This window comes from Hyaena hyaena, unplaced genomic scaffold (assembly GCF_003009895.1).
Source record: "Hyaena hyaena isolate Hyena2069 unplaced genomic scaffold, ASM300989v1 scaffold_510, whole genome shotgun sequence".
Lineage (NCBI taxonomy): Eukaryota > Metazoa > Chordata > Mammalia > Carnivora > Hyaenidae > Hyaena > Hyaena hyaena.
Genome location: NW_024081141.1, coordinates 1,270,893 through 1,287,290, shown reverse-complemented (window position 1 = coordinate 1,287,290; position 16,398 = coordinate 1,270,893). Strand labels below are relative to the sequence as shown.

General features: G+C 46.0%; 1 protein-coding gene across 1 annotated transcript; it reads right to left on the bottom strand.

Moving 5' to 3' along the window:
• Positions 1 to 10,797: 10,797 nt before the first annotated feature.
• KRT1 (keratin 1) lies at positions 10,798 to 16,398 on the bottom strand. The gene is made up of 9 exons (XM_039255070.1): positions 15,817 to 16,398; positions 14,546 to 14,760; positions 14,172 to 14,232; positions 13,693 to 13,788; positions 13,359 to 13,523; positions 13,103 to 13,228; positions 12,243 to 12,463; positions 11,719 to 11,753; positions 10,798 to 11,626 (listed from the first exon to the last, which is right to left on the bottom strand). The coding sequence occupies exons 1-9, from the start codon at positions 16,396 to 16,398 to the stop codon at positions 11,289 to 11,291; spliced, it is 1,839 nt and encodes a 612-aa protein (XP_039111001.1). The 3' UTR covers positions 10,798 to 11,288.

Genomic DNA, 16,398 nt, shown 5'->3' with positions numbered 1-16,398 from the left:
CCTCTCGTGTCCCAGAAAATGGGTGTGTCACAAGCTAGAAAGGACGGGACACATCTCAGCATCCTTCTCCTCCCTTCCCAGAGTGTGAATTCAGCTCACAACCCCTGTTGTCGCAGGAGACGGCAGGGAAGGACCAAGGGTATGGCTGAGAACAAGTTTCAGAGGCCCTCCAGCTTTGGGCACCGAGGTGTCGGCACGGCAGTGGTCCGGGGACACTGCTCCGGGGACAGCGGGGAATGAGGAATAAACCAAGCTCACAGCTGGGGAAGTTGCCACCTGCCCAACACGGGGGCCACCAACAGCCATGGGGGACTGAGCCTCAGTACTTGTAGGGAGACCGGGTGCTATGGAGTGTCCTGGGCTCTGGAGGGCTGGCCAGTGGCAGCCGCTGGGGTGGGAGTGACTCGGTGGCTGAATCCCCCTGAGAGGAGTGGAGTGGAGCCTCAAGAGAGGAGGAAATGAGGAGCCCGTCCCGCTGTTAATCTCAGTGCTGTTGAAAGAAGTGCCAGGCTGTCTGTCTACACAGTATTTAATAGCTCCCACACCCTTGGGGTTTATCTCTTACTCACTAGCCACCACCCCCCCTCCACCTCCGGTATTTTCCACTTCCCTTCTTCCCGAGAGCAGAGGCTGGGAGATTGGGCTCGGCTTGACCTCCAGGATTACCCTGCTCCTTCCTAACCTTTGCCCCTGCAGAGAGCTCCTACAACCCCAGTCCCCCCACAGACTCTGGTGTGGGTCTGGTGTCCTGGCCATCCCAGGAGCAACTGCTTCCCAGGAAGCAACTTGGAGGATATGGTAGTCCAGCACTCAGGCTGCTTAGATGGTCGTGGAAAAGCAGGCTTCTTCCTTTGCCCTAAATTCAGACAACCACCTGCCAGGGTGAGCAGTCTCCACCACCTTCTCCTGGGAGCCAGGAGTAGAGCAACGGTAGGCAGTGAAGGGGTGGGATTTAGGCTGCGCTACGGAGGAAGCTAGGAGAGGCCAGAGGTGAACTTGCTGGGGCTTTAGCAATAGAACTTGGTTCTCTGCCTGGCGATGGGGAAAGCAGCCTCTTCTGTTCCTCAGGCAGACCAGGGCCCTTTCAAAGGACTGGGAGGGCACAGCTCCTCACCAACCTTTGTGAGGCTCCTGGTGGGGAAACGGCATGAGAGGGAGCTTCTGAGGCTGGGTCCAAGGCTGAGCTGCCCTGTTCTCACTGGGCGGTGGAAACACAGGCATCCAGAACTGGGCCTTTGGGGACTCTTCTTGTCCCCTCGGTCTTCTCCTTGCTCTCCTTTCCACTGTCTCGGTGGAAAAAAATGACCACAGTGTCCCAGCAGAAAAGATTCTAAGGGATTCTGTGTTTAGCAGGAGAAAAGCTATAACAATAAATTACCCGCACACAGTGGCTTGAAATACACAAAGGCCACGTTGCCTGCTGGTTAAGGACATGGATTTGTGTCACAAGCCTGGACTGAATCCCAGCCCCACCATCCACTAGCTTCGTGACTTTAAAAGGATTACCTACCTCTTCGTGGCCTCTAGTCCCTCATCTGTAAAGTAGGCAGACTGACAGTATTTACTTCAGAGAGATGATATAAAAATAAATGAAATAATTGAAATAAAATAAATGAAACAATATGCATAATACTTAGCATGGTTTCCAACAGAAAGCCAATGCTTCTACTTTCCCATTGTCTGAAACTTCCCCCTTGGATGAGTTTTTTTTTTTTTTTTCCAAGATTTTATTTACATTCTAGTTAGTTAACATATAGTGTAGTATTCTTTTCAAGAATAGAATTCACTGATTCATCACTTGCATATGACACCCAGGTGCCCATCCCAACAAGTGCCCTCCTTAATACCCATCACCCACCTAGCCCATCCCCCACAAACCTCCCTCCATCGACTCTCCGTTTGTTCTCTTTCGTTGAGTCTCTTCTGGTTTGCCTCCCTCTCTGTTTTTATTTTTCCTTTTTCCTTCCCTTTTCCTACGTTCATCTTTTTGTTTCTTAAATTCTACATGCATGAAATCATACGGTATCTGTCATTCTCTGACTGACTTATTTCACTTAGCTTAGCACACTTTTTAAAAGGAAGACCCTTGAATGCTCCGAGACCCACAAGAATGAAACCATTGGGATGATTGAGGGACAGGACTGTGCCTTGTTCCCTAAGGAAGCGGACTTCCCCAGGAACCCCCAGCTATGTGGCTACCCACTTGGCCCCACCCCATGTTCGAGTACTTTCTCCAGGAAGAAAGACAATGGTAATGATGTACCCTTCATGTACCACATCAGATCACCCTCACGGAGGGCATTTCATTTTCACAGCCTCCTTCTGAAGGAAGTGGGACAGGTATTATTATGCCCATTTCACACATGAGCACACTGAACCTGTAAGGTAGTAAGAGATTGACCTGAGATCACCAGATGAGTAATGTGGCAGACCTCCCTCTGTGAGCCCCACTTCTGCTCACTCCACCCTCTTCTGCCTAATGCCTGCCCCCCCCCAACAGGTTCGAGGGGGGTGCTCTGCCTCTCTGAAATTCTCTCCACTCCATTCTAAGATCTGGATTGACAACTCAGAACCATGTTAGAGACCACCCCAACTGCTACCTTCATTTGTAAGAAGAAATGGAGTTCCAGAGTTCCATGACTTGTCAAGGTCACATGAGAGAAGAGAAGCCCACCCAGTAGCTCTGCCACTGATCCATCTACCCCTGACATCATGGAATTTTGAGCCAGAAAAGGCAAACCAACTGCAAGGGCTTAATAAATACCACAATCAATGCTCAATTACCCACAATTATGGAACATAGGAAGTAAACAGGAGCTGTGTCCTTCCCAGGCTGCTAAGTATTTCATTGCAACACCTCCCCCAGGCTGTTAAGGCATCAAACTGACTGTTCCTTCCTATTCACATTTCTGTGGATGGCCAGGGCAGAGGCTGTTAGGTTGGGTCCAGGGGCAAGATCATACAACGCTCTCTCCAGCAGACTTTCAATCACCACAGGTTGGTGATTGTCCTGTCACGGGACGGACTGCATTTCTTGCCCTGGTCTTGCCAGGCACACACCTCTCCATGGTGGCACATGGCAGGTCACAAGTACCAATGAGGTGGCATGAGGCTCTGACCATACCGCCTTACCTCAAAGGCTGATGTCTTCACCACGGAAAACTTGTTTATGCATTGTCAAGCCAGGAGAGAAGACAATTGAGGAGAAGACAGCCAAGACTAGGGAGTATCTCCTGGAGCCTATGGGAGTTTCTCCCATCCCAAGTTCACCCTAGTAGTGAGCACAGTGGGAGTGAAGATGCTCAAATGTCAACCTGTGAAGAAGGTTGGTTAAGGATGCTTTCAACTGCAGGAACATCTCAAACTTTCTTCAGGGACACAGAGGTAGCACACTCTGTTTTCCACTTGCCCAGAATGTTCTTCCACCTCCACCAGTTATAGGACAAAAGGGAATCAACAGTGCTCACAACAGGAGAAACTTAAGACTGATAATAAAAGGGACTAATCAACTAACCTGTTGCATATGGAGTAGGAATGAGGAGAGTAGAAATGTATACTTTGTTGGCTCCAGAAAACTAAGCCAGAGACCTGCCCCTCCCCATGCCCCTTCTCATCCTCCAAATAACTTAAGCTAATTAAGGACCTGTATGTAGCGAGAGGAGGGGCTAGATGATTTCACCTCAGTCCTTGCCTCATGTACACCCGTCATGAACCTGTGCTCAAGGATCGAATTTTGACATTTTCCCAACAGAAGAAACAAAAATATTCTCCAAATCACCCATCTGATCAGTTCAAACCAAGATCACACTTTTATACTTCTTTAAATAATGAGTCAAAATATATGGAAATTGAATCTGAGACTTGGGGAAGGAAAAGAGAGGAAGAAGAATATGGAGGATTTGGGAAGATTATGGAGGAAGGAGATAGGAGGTCTCAAGGTTTGAAGTGCATCCATATGCAGTTGAGTCTCTCCTGAAATACCACAGTCTCAAGAAAGGCCAGTCTACTCATGTGTGTCTTGTGGAAATTAACTTGACCTTTCACAGGGCAGCTCCAACCACCATCAGACAACTGGATGGGGGTGAAACAACTTCTTCAAAGAGACTCCTGTCGCTGCCAAGCAAGAACAGGCCTCACCTTCTTCCTTACAATGATGCAGCCCATCTTCAGTGGAAGTAGCCATCATGCCCACCTTTGTTCATTTTTTATCCCCTTTCAAGTCCTGCCTTTGCCCCAGTTCTTGCCCTTGAGTTCACACTAGTTTTCAGAGGGTCATTCAAACTTTTCAAATGTTCAGGATTGAGCTTAACACACAGGGAGAGAGACTCTCTATACCAAGAAGGATTTAGCTGCTTCCTTATGTCCTTATGACTAGCAGAACAGAACCCAAAAAAAAGTTGTTTTTTTTTAATCATTCTCAAGAGCTTTCTGATATACTCAAATTACATGAGCTTCACCCTCACTGTCCCTGGTAACAACTACCTTGAGGTGACCAATACTGGTCCCAGTGTCATGTGTAAAGGAGCCTTTGTACCAGCAGAGGACACTCTGTACTGCTTAGACAGAACAGAGACTATTGACAGATTGGAAACTGGGCGTGGGCATGAGGGAGGGGTAGGAATAACCCAAAGTGCACCTGGGAAGGTCATAAGTTGACTAAGACTGCTCCATTTCTCTGATAATGGATGTCAGGGAGTGCCGCATTCCCTCTAGCAGATATGGGAGGGGCAACACAGTGACACAGAGCATCCCATGGCAGCTTGGGTATCCATCCTTCCAACAAACACCAAAAATTGGTGGAGCCACTCAAGTGTCTTGTGGGCATCCTTACCCTCTCTTTCATGTGGCACAAGACACCAGCAAAGTGTGGCTCCAGGAGGCAACTTTATAGACCACTTCTCTGACCTCCCACTATCGCCAGCCTATTAGCTGCAGCATCTTCACAAGAGAAAGGCCGTTAGTCCCTGTTTCATCCCTTACACCTGATCAAATCCTGACCGTATTTCTAGGCTCTTCTCAACTTCTAGCTCCTCCAGGAATCTTCTGCTCACTCATGACTTCTCTTCCTGGCTGTTTTTTGAAATGTGCTCCAAGAGGGACTTGGTTTCTATGACATCATGCTCCTATCCTGCTCTTGTACACTCTGCTGATTTCTCTTTCTTTGTCTGGTCCTTAGGAAGAATGGTCTAGGGGCGGGGTCTGTTCTTGATTCTCATCTTTCTCTCCTTTTTTTTTTTTTTTTTAAGGGAGTAAGTTTCTTTAACTGAAAATGAAACAGAAACTAATGGAAACAGTTACACAATTCAGGGGGTCCATCTCTGAGATAGAGATACAGATTTTCCACAACTCTTCCCCCACAACACACACAGACATGTGCACGCACGCACACACACACACACACACACACACAGAGTTCAGTTGAAAATCCATGCCTCATATTCTCCCCTGAATGCTCTAAAAATGTCTCAGCCCCAAAGTGTCCAAAAGCAAAGAGTACTGCCCTAGAGATCCTTTGGAAATCTGTGAGTCATTTTTTGCTTGTCACTGTGATTTGGGGGGCTGTTACTGATATTTCATGAGCACAATCCAGATTATGCTAGACCTCTTGAACAACTTTTGAATGCCCCATCATTTATATGACTCAGCCCAGAACCCAACTCCATATCATACACACATGCCAAGTGGTTTTACTCAGCTTTCTGTTCTCAACAACTGAGTGGTTGAGGAATGCAACAGCTGTGTAAATCAAGAGAAGACTATATTTTCTTTTCATTAGAAAGCTTACAGGAATTTTCACCTTTTAGGAAACTTGTGTTGGCCAGTGGTAAAGTTGCTCATAGCCTTTAGATTACCAGTACAGCGGAACTGCATTGACCTGCATTTGTAGCTGGTTGAACACTTGGTGATTCCACCTGTCACTGCAAACATCTGATGCTTCATTATGTTTTCTAATATAGTCCTGCCTGAGAAGTTACAAAGTGAAATACAGATGATAGCAATAGCTACCAGTTCTTTTTTTTCCTTTTTGTGTCTCCTTTATGTTGCAGTCAAGTCACTGTGTGGATTTGTTTTAATTATATGTAATTGCAAGGTTTGCCATCTATGCTTTTCTTTTTCCTATGGTAAAAGGGTATTATTTTAATTTTTGTTATAAAAGAAGGGGCAATATCTTTACAATAAATGACCTAAATAAAGAATATTCTTTTTCAAAGTAAACTTTCATCAATGTCCATAAAGCACTTGTTAAAATTTCCACACACGTTTTTGGTAGAACAGAGTAGCTGTATGAGACTTCACCATAGTCCCTCCAAGGATCAACAGAAGGTCTCCATTCCAATGAAGACTGTCCTGGGAGGTTATGGTTCCTAAAACTCCATGCAAAGCCATAGGCTTTAACTCAAGATCATCTTTTGAATTTTCTCTCCCAAGGGCACTAGCCCTGAGGCTAGTGAAGACCTTCCCTGAGGGAAGGGAGTAGAGATGGACGACTTGAGCCATCTCTGAATGAGGCCCTGGGAGGTTGCAGGCAGAATTGCTGGATTCTGCTGTTTTCCCATGGGTAATAGATGGTTGTCTGAGGACTGCAATTGTAGGAGAAGAGGCCCTTAGTGTGTGAAGATGGGAGAAGGTGGGAAGGCCATTCTTCTTGAGAGTTAGATGAATCTCAGAACTCTATTAGGGACTTAGCTATGTTCAAACCACACCGTTATGGAAAGAAACTGGCCAGTTATGGAAGGAAGACTAGCCACTGAAATGACCTCTACAATACTGTGACCATACTAGGAAGGAAAATGGCCCAAAGGGAGCCCAAAGGTAGAAGAAAGAATTCTGCCCCTCCAGCTGAGACACTAGGGGTGAGACACATGGATCTAAACCCAGGGAGAGGAGCTGCGTGCAGGCAACTTAAGGTAAGGGCAAAATGCTGAAATTGGCTCATATTCTGTGGCATCTAGGCAGAAGTCACAACCAGAATCCCTAAGGCTTATCTGCTGAAGAACATGAAGTTCAAATCCCAATGGAGAGAATCAAGTCTCCTGGGTATTTGGAGGGAGGCCTGGGTGGCAGGACCTATGAGAAAGGAGAATGAATATATATGTATATTTTTGCTTGCACATGCGTACATGCCTTTGGAAAGATGCCTAAGAAACTATGGTTGCCACAGAGGAAAGGAACTCAGTGGTGGGGGGTGGGAGAAGTTTTATCAGACAGTTGTTCTTGTAGATTTCTATCTTTCTGAATATTACTAACTGCATAAGCACCAAGCATCAAATTAGCACTGGACCTACCCAAGGATGAAATACGGTAGTCTAAGATTTTGAGAGGTCATCATTAGATCCGGGGGATTTCGCTGTCTTGGCCAGATATCTCCTGAAGAATTATCTCTGGTCTCATGGCCTTTACATTTTCCCCTTTTGAGCAAGCTTCTCCCATACATTCTTTTACTTTCTTTCCTACTATGTATTATCAGCAATTCTCCTTCTACCCCTTCTTCCTGAGTTCTCTCATAGTTTACTCTAACTTTCAAATTTTGATGAAGTTCACTTTATACCTCCAGCCCCGTGGATAGAGTAGAGGTGCCTCAAAAGACCTAAGTCATCATTTCTGCACACTAGCCTTCTTGCTACATTATCTGTTATTACCCAAGCCAGAAATGTGGAGCTGTTCTCAACTCTCCCCTTTGCGTCACCCATCTCCAACCCACATACCAATCCATCACCAAGTCCTGATGATTTGAATCCCAGCTATCTGTGGAATTCAGATTTCCACCCTTATTTCTGGCCAGCCATCCCCCTCTAAGGGCCTGAACTTAAGGTGTGAGACTTTTTTGTCTGTACCTTTGCAATCATTCCCTATCAAGTCTTCCTACTCCCGTATGGTCCCCTCCAATCTGGCCTGAGTGATTCCTTTAAAATGCCCATCTGACCATGCCAGCCTCTTATTAAATCCCTTCACTGGCTCCTTCTCACCTATCATAGCTGTTCCAGCCCCTAAATACCTGGAAAAAATGGCATTTCCATGAGCAGACCTCTCATAAGCAGGTCAGATTTGTTACAGGATGTTCAAGTACAAGAAAACTGTGGCTCATGCCCATTCTTATTCCACCAGCAGTAAAACAACCCCTTTATCTCCTATTGTCCCTGTACACAGTAGGCTGCAGTAAGTCAATAGTAAGTCAAAACTCCACCTGAGAACTTCTGACCTACAAACTAGTGTCCAGACTCCTTTGAATGCCTACAAGGATGGTCCTTTCTGTGGGGATCTGATGAACTCGTCATCCCCCTTTCTTGTCACTAACTTCAAGCTCCTTAAGATGATCAAATACTTCATGTAGTTTCATTCTTCCACAATTACCTATATTATCTCTTCTGTCTGGAGTGTCCTTCTCTGCCTTAAATGTCTTCGTCTGCCTTGTCTACCTGACAAAGTTCTGTTTGTCCTCTAAAACTCTGCCACATACCACTTCCATATGTACTATTTCTATACCTTTAACATTACAATGCACATGGGCTGTGTACATTATAATGGCACATTTGGATACATTCCATCACCCAAGTCTCTAACCTCTATGACAGCAAGAACCATGTCTCATTCATCATAGCATCTCCAGTGTTTGGCCTTGTCCTTGACACATAGTGTGTGTGCAGAAACTGTTTGTTGAACTGAATGGAATCCAGATTTTTCCTCTGCTGTCTTTCTAGTACTCACGTTGGCACTTCATACTATTCAATTTATTTCTCCATTATATACTGACCTACACATGGTTTTCATTTAGTCCTGTGACATTACAAGATTTGATAAATTTCACTGTAAATTGTAGGATCTCTGTTTTATGTCTGGCCTTCCCAAGAAAACCCAAGTCCAAACAAGACGAACAAGGGTATGACCAATGTAAAATGTAGCTAAAGAAGTTGTAATGTAAGAAAGGAATTAGAAAATGTGTGCCAGATTACTAGAACACTCTCACTGGTTCATTCACTCCCAGGTGCTGCATCTGGTGGCCCCAGAAGTCTTTTTTCCCGTGGAGGAAAGTAAACCAACTCCTTCAAAGCCACTCAACTCCCATTGCTCTAAATCAACAAGCACCAAGCCACCTATTATGATTAACTCAATTTCCCAGATATCTTGATAATGAGATGGGGAGGTTCTGGTATTGCAGTCACTGAAAATTTAACAAGCAAATACATGGACATTATGGCTCACACATCCATTGCTTGTGTGTTTAGTTCACAAATATTAGTCCTTAGGAGCAGATTCAAATTGGTTGCATTAACAAAATCAATTCTATGTCACTACACAACTGTCACTGGGCCACTGTGACCATGCCAAGGCACTTCCCTCCTCGGTGGCCTTGATTACTGCCTGCTATCTTCTTCTACTTCTCAGTCACTCCCTTCTAATTTCATTTAACTACTTCTGGATAACATATCCACAGTTCACAAAGTATTTCACATTTTTATTTTATCCTCTTGATGTCCCCAAGCAAATATTCTCATCCCCATTTCACCTACAAGACAACTAAAGCTCCGAATGGCCAAGTGATTAGTCCAAGGATCCACACATGCAGTAGGCTGTGGGTTATTTCCCTTAGCCTGCCCCTTAAATACCACAGTGGCTTAAACCCAATTTCTCTGAATGGAATTTTTTTCTTTTTGTCCACCCTAATGCTTCACTTTCACATGAGTCCAGACAGGAAGAAGCTCTAGTGAAGGAGTGATTAGGGAAGAGAGATAAAGTTCATCAAGTTGTATTTACATAATACTCTTGTTGACCTATATCCTTTATTCTCTTCAGTTGTGCTTGAGACTAGAGCTAGGAAGACTTTTCCTAATTGGAAGCTAAGAACATTGAGCATCAGGAAAGCTGACTGACTTTCTCATGGTCATTGAACCCTTGGGAATCTGATGTTCATTGGTCTTTAGAGTAAGCATCTACTGAGCTATCTAGGGACCAACAAGCAATGTTGTAATAGCCAGATCATCATCAACAACAGCAGCATTGTTATCAAAAATGGCATCCAATGAGTTCTTACCATGTGCTAAGCCATGTTCATTCATCATTTCATTCAGCCCTTACATAATTCCCACTAGGAGGGCATTGTTATCCATATTTTAGAGATAATAAAACTGAGGTACAGAAAAATCTGTAACTTGCACATTATCACAGAGCTAGTAAATGGTGGCAGTATGATCCAACCCCAAGCATATCTGAGTCCAAATGCCCATGCTTCTGATCACTATGCTATCCCATTTTACAATTTTACAAGTACATGCTGTATGAGCACAGATGAACTTAGATTAAAGAGCTCTTAGATGCAGTGGCCCAAAAGAGGAAAGATGGATACCTATCTCTCCATCACCACTCTTGGTTCCTGAGCCACCTAGCCAAAATCTGCATTCTGGCTGCAGTAGCTGCTGACTCTGTGTTACCCATGCCGCTCTCATCACTTACTGTCCCACATGAACAATTATTTTTCCATAATACTTTCCTCCCTTCTCCATACCAGACTCCTCTTTCCCAAACTGCTTGCTCATTGCCCTTTCCAAGAAAGACTTCTCAAAGGAACAAAAGCTTCCATTTCTCCTTGACATGCATACACTCTGGGAAAGAATGCATTGCATTTAAATGTCAAATGCTTAAAGTTAAGTGGTGCCTGACAGGCACTCCCCATCTTGCCCATCATTGGCCTGTGTCCCAGCTCCCCTCTAGGCCATGTGGCTCTAAGGTCTTCTTTCCCTCCCACAAAGCACCCATCCAGGACAGAGTGTGCCGTGAACAAAGGAGATTGAGACTCAGAGAGAATTTCAAATGCGGTTTATTGCAGCAATACAGGTAAGAGGGGAGTTTAAGGCCTCTCCACAAAAGACAATCAACTTGCTCACACCTTATATACAAAACCAAAGCAGCACAGAACTTGCTCCAAGAAATCAGATACTGAGGAATTGTGCAGAGCATGTGCTCCATGCACAGCAAAGAAGCCATGGTTCTAACCAGCCGTCCTCTGGCCAACTTAAGGAGGTGCTTTGAAATGTAATGCATGTAGTGGTGATTGCTGAACTTTCTCGGGCAAAGCACAGAGCAGGGTCATAGCCAGGGGGACTGAGATGGCCACTGATCTAAAAACTTCTTTGGGAAGCAGAGAAGAAAGGAAAGAGCCAGGGAACTAGGGTGAACAGGTGTAACTCATGATAGCTCTTTTCTCCAGTAAGGCCGGAGCAACTGACCTTGGTCTTGCCAAGCATAATTGGTAGTGATGGAGGGAGAGAGCTAACAGGATAGAGGACACCTCTTTATCTGATCACTCTGGAATAGCTGGAGGAAACAAACTTCACGCTGGAACCGCCACTAGAGGTCTTGGTACCCCCAGAGCTGGATCCCCGGCCTCCAGAGGAGCTGAAGCTGCCTCCGGAGCTCCCTCCAGAACCCCGGCCGCCCCCTCCAGAGCCGCCTCTGTGGCCCCCACTGCTGCTACCAGAGCCGAAGCCGCCGCCGCCTCCAGAGCTGTAACTGCCACCTCCGGAGCCATAACTGCCACCTCCGGAGCTGTAGCCGCCGCCACCGCTGGAGCTGAAACTCCCGCCTCCTCGGCCACCACCTCCACTGATGGTGGTGTGGCTGGTGTTCACAGCTGCAAGGGAACACTCAGTTATCACCAACCCAATTCCCTCTCCACCCCAGCAAAATCTGCCTGCACCCCTGAGAAAGCGGGCTTGTACTTACACACACTCACGTTCGGGGTACACTCGCCGGACATCCTGTAGGAGGAAGAAAAGAAAATCCCTCAGGACCCTCCAGCTGCACAAGCCTTCTCAGCCATCTCCAAGATTCTCCGCATCTGGGGTTCCTCCTACCCACTTGATCTGAAACCTGACCCAGTCCCCTTGGCCTCCCGAACCTCTGCCGTTTTCTCAGCAGAAACACGAACGGGAAGAAATGTCTGTATAAAGTTGACAAGAGTTCTTGGCAGCGAACGCAGGTTAACAGATGACATCTGAGCCAGCCCAGATGGAGAATAAACTGTTCCTTCTCAAAATGCTTCATAGGGATGCTAGAGTCTTCCAAAAGAAGTTGGGCGCTCTGGGTCCCAAAGTGAAGCCAAGCCTTTCCTCCTGCGCCACGTACCTTATCCCCACCCCATACCCAGGACTAGCTGCAGTCACATTGCTGCATGTCCAACAGCAGTCATCCTACAAAGGAGGGAGCACCATAAGAAGTGGCCATACTGCCCAGGGTTCTGTCCTCACCTGCTTTCCTCTCCTTCCAGAAGGGTTCTGTAGGTGGCGATCTCCATATCCAGGGCCAGCTTGACATTCATCAGCTCCTGGTAATCCCGCAGCAGCCGGGCCATGTCCTCCTTGGCCTGTTGCAGGGCATCCTCCAGCTCGGCCAGCTTGTTCTGGGCATCTTTGAGGGCACTCTCACCACGCTGCTCAGCATCGCTGATGGACTGCTGCAGCGCAGAGATCTGAGGAAGAGAAGCTCACACATCATACACCCTGCTGTCACCTAATCCCACCCTGGCCTTCTTATCTCACATTCAACTGTCCACCTCCATGAGGCTGGTACTCTGGGTCCAACAGAATCCCATCAAGCTCTGGATAACCCATCACTGCTTCTGGATAGCCTGTCGCTGTGCTGACTTCCTTAAAAGCCATTATAGGCGATGCAGTGGCCTCTCTTGGCCCTGAGCTGAGGCTTCTCCACACCTTACAGAACTGACATTCTCTCCACTGAAACCTCCTGACTGCCTTTCCTCTCATTCACCACATCTTTGTATCATGGGTTAGATTACTCATGACTATCACATCCATTTCCCTACCAGGTCGTTTTCTTTCTTTTTTTTTTTAATACAATTAATTGTCAAATTAGTTTCCATACAACACCCACTACTCATCCCAACAAGTTGTTTTCACAAGTTTCCCTAAAGAGAACCCAGCATGACAGTTGAAACCAAAATAATCACCAGAGGAACTAGGGATGGTAACATAATCTTGGAGTAGATTGCAAGATTCAAAATGAGGAACGTGTCCTCCAGCTACCTGCGGCCCAAACCACACACCAATTCCATATAGCTGAACAGTACAGAGAAGGAGAGAGCAAATACCTGCTTCTTGACACTATCGATCTCAGATCGCAGTCTCTGGACCATCCGATTCAGCTCAGAAATCTCCATCTTTGAACTTTTCAGGCTATCTCCATGTTTGCCAGCAGTGATCTGGAGCTCTTCATACTAAAGATGGTGGACCAAGTTGATTAGATGTGGTAGAGCATACCATGATTCACGCATACAAATATAAGAGAACACAGGACAGGAAGACAAGACATTTCAGGACAACTGGCTAGACATTCAGCTTATTCACCTTGGTCTGGTACAGCGCCTCGGCCTCAGCCTTGCTCTTCTGGGCAATCTCCTCATACTGGGCCTTGACTTCAGAGATGATGCTGTCCAGGTCCAGGCTCCTGTTGTTATCCATGGACAGGATGACATTGGTTTCGCTGATATGAGTCTGCATCTGGGCCAACTCCTGCAAGGTATAATAGTTTAGTGGCCTTTACAGTGTCTAAACAAAAAACAGTTTAGACAGAGGGAGGAATCAGGGGATGGAAGATATATCTTTGTTCTTCTGGTTAGTGGTGGGTGCAAGCTCAAAAGCTCTCCATTTGGGTAAAGGTGGTTGAAAGCAGAGGACTTACTGCTTCGTAGAGTGCTCTGTAGAAATCAATCTCCTGCTGTAGGTTGTCAACTTTGGCCTGAAGATCCACCTTGTTCATATAAGCAGCATCCACATCCTAGAGGAACAATGGACATCATGAAGTCATGTTCTTTCCAGGGCAGGTCCCTCTCACTGGCTGTAGGACAAGTGTTTGGAACCTCCTCCACACCTTCTGCCCAGGTGGCTCACAATCCCTAGACTGCCCCACCCCTCAGAATCACAATCACAAGAGAGCTTGCCTAAGCTACGGAGAACTTGCCTCCCTGCCTCCTACATGAAGTGTGAGAGAGCTGGAGAAGCAGAGTGCCTGGGCAAAGCCCAGGTCCATGATAATGTGGCCGAGAGGCTATTCATTAGGCCCACCACCTGGCTCTCCACATCATGACTTCCTTCTGCTTCATAATTGGAGACCCTCTTCAACTACTTATTTCAGATGTGAGGTCCTACAGCTCTGCTCACCTTCTTGATGGTCACAAATTCATTTTCTGCATTTGTCCGCTTGTTGATCTCATCCTCATACCTGCAAGGAAATCAGAGGGATTCAGATGTTTGGAGCAGGTGAGACCCTAACTTCAGCTTCCTGGGCTGAAATTGGCATCGCCTGTCATGGCGTCCTCCTATTAGCCTAGGACAGCGTGGCCACCCCTTTCTTCTGAGCAATAAAACTGCTAAGCTATTTCCAGCTTCTGAGAAGATGAATTCTGGAAATGCCAAATCAATTGGCCTCTAACCTAAGAAAAGATATTGGTACATACTGTTCATGTACATAGCTTGCCACTTTCTGGAAATACTTTAGGACAAAAGTCATGAATTTCCTGGCCCGTTTTCCTTACTTGTTTCGGTAATCTTCCACCAGATCTTGCATATTCTTCAATTCCGAATTCATCCGAGATTGGTCATTCTTCAGCTGGTCCACTCTGTTTCTAAGACTGTTGATGTAGGACTCAAAGTAGGGCTCTAAGCTGTGGGTCCGAGTGGAGGTATCTACCTGCTGCAGCAGCTCCCATTTTGTTTGCAGCACCTGGTTCTGTTGCTCCAGGAACCTCACCTAAGAACACACCCCATTAACCACTGGTGCAGAAATGGAGTCCAGTGGCCATTGGGTGCCATGAACTACCACACAAGAAGATCTGTGCCTTATTTGTGAAAACAAAACAAAACTCATCCTTTCAAGTCCTGTTTTCCTGGCCATAGCATATAAATAGAAAGAAGAGGATCAAATTAACATGATTTTTTAATAACAAAACCTAACTCACTATTAATTCACAGAAGCTTTCATTTCCCCAAGAAGGGCGATTATAGTACTATGGCAGCTGGACCTTTAGAAGGGAGTAACCGAATACCATATACAGCAAAGCCCATGTAAAATTACTGCAATTACACTTTGAAATAGATACATTATACTTAAAAGTTCTGTCTTCCATTTTTTTAAGGTAGATTACCATAAACATTGGTATGAATTCCCTGAGCACACACATGTTCCAAAGTATGTTGGGGAAATCCAAAATTGAAGTTGAAATCTCTTGTGAAAACTTTGAGTTGACATTATTGATGATTAAGCAATAATTAGACATAGTGTACATGTTTTTCCAGAGCAGATACTTGGAATATAAGTATAAAAAACTCCACCCTGATCTGGTACCAGCGTAAAATTTTCAGACGGCAGAGCTCCCCGTCTGACAGCAAAAAATGGTTGGGGCTCACGTATTACATGTTCTCTGCTACAATATCACAGTGTACTCTGTTCACCCTCCAACTCCCTTTTCATGGTTAGGGAGACCTTTCCGGAACTCTCATTTGCACCCTGAAAAGCTGAGTTAGCCCCATTTCTAATGTCTTTGTCCACCATATCTAAGTCTCCATTTAGCTCAAGAACTGAATAAAAAAATATTTCAAGGTGCTGTCACATTGACCCACATCTATGTAGACTGCCGATCTCTTTGTCCAAGAGAGAGTAGAGCCACTAGAATCATTCACAAAAATATTTGTAACATATATCCTAGAAGACAAGTCCACAAAATACCCAAACAGCAACTTAAGGCAGAAAGCCAATCTCAGATGGACCAACAGCAGCTTTCCTGGCGCACTTAGCAGATAAACTCACCTTGTCAATGAAGGAGGCAAATTGGTTGTTGAGTGTCTTTATTTGCTCCCTTTCTCGAGACTTTACTTTTTGAATCTCAGGGTCAATCTCCACATTGAGGGGCTGCAGAAGACTCTGATTGATGGTGACTTCCTGGATGCCACCAGGAGGGCAGACAGGCCCAAAACTACCTCCACCAAAGCCACCTCCACCAAAACCACTTCCACCAAAACCACCTCCACCAAAACCACCTCCACCAAAACCACCTCCACCAAAACCACCTCCACTGCCAAAACCACCCCCAAAGCCACCACCACCATAACCACCACCAAAACCACCACGTCCGCCTCCTCCTCCAGCCACACTTATGGAGATACTTTTACTGCCACCAAGGTTAACAAGGCTTCGACTCCCAAAACCACCACCACCAGCACCCCCACCGCCACCGCCACATCTTCCCCCTGAAAATCTCCCACCACCTCCCCCACCATGGCGCACAGAGCTGCTAGTCATCCTGCGCCGGAAGCTGACCACTCCAGCAGAGCCAGAGCTGAAGCCCCCTCCACTCCGGAACCCAGACCTAGAACTAAACTGTCGACTCAT

Bases quoted from the DNA above. Each gene is read 5' to 3' on its own strand.
- KRT1 (XM_039255070.1), bottom strand. From the start codon at position 16,398: ATGAGTCGACAGTTTAGTTCTAGGTCTGGGTTCCGGAGTGGAGGGGGC. The intron at 12,464-13,102 runs GTATTTGCTCTC...TCTCTTCCTCAG, and splicing joins TCGATAGTGTCAAGAAGCAG to ATCTCTGCGCTGCAGCAGTC. The intron at 11,627-11,718 runs GTAAGTACAAGC...GTTCCCTTGCAG, and splicing joins TACCCCGAACGTGAGTGTGT to CTGTGAACACCAGCCACACC.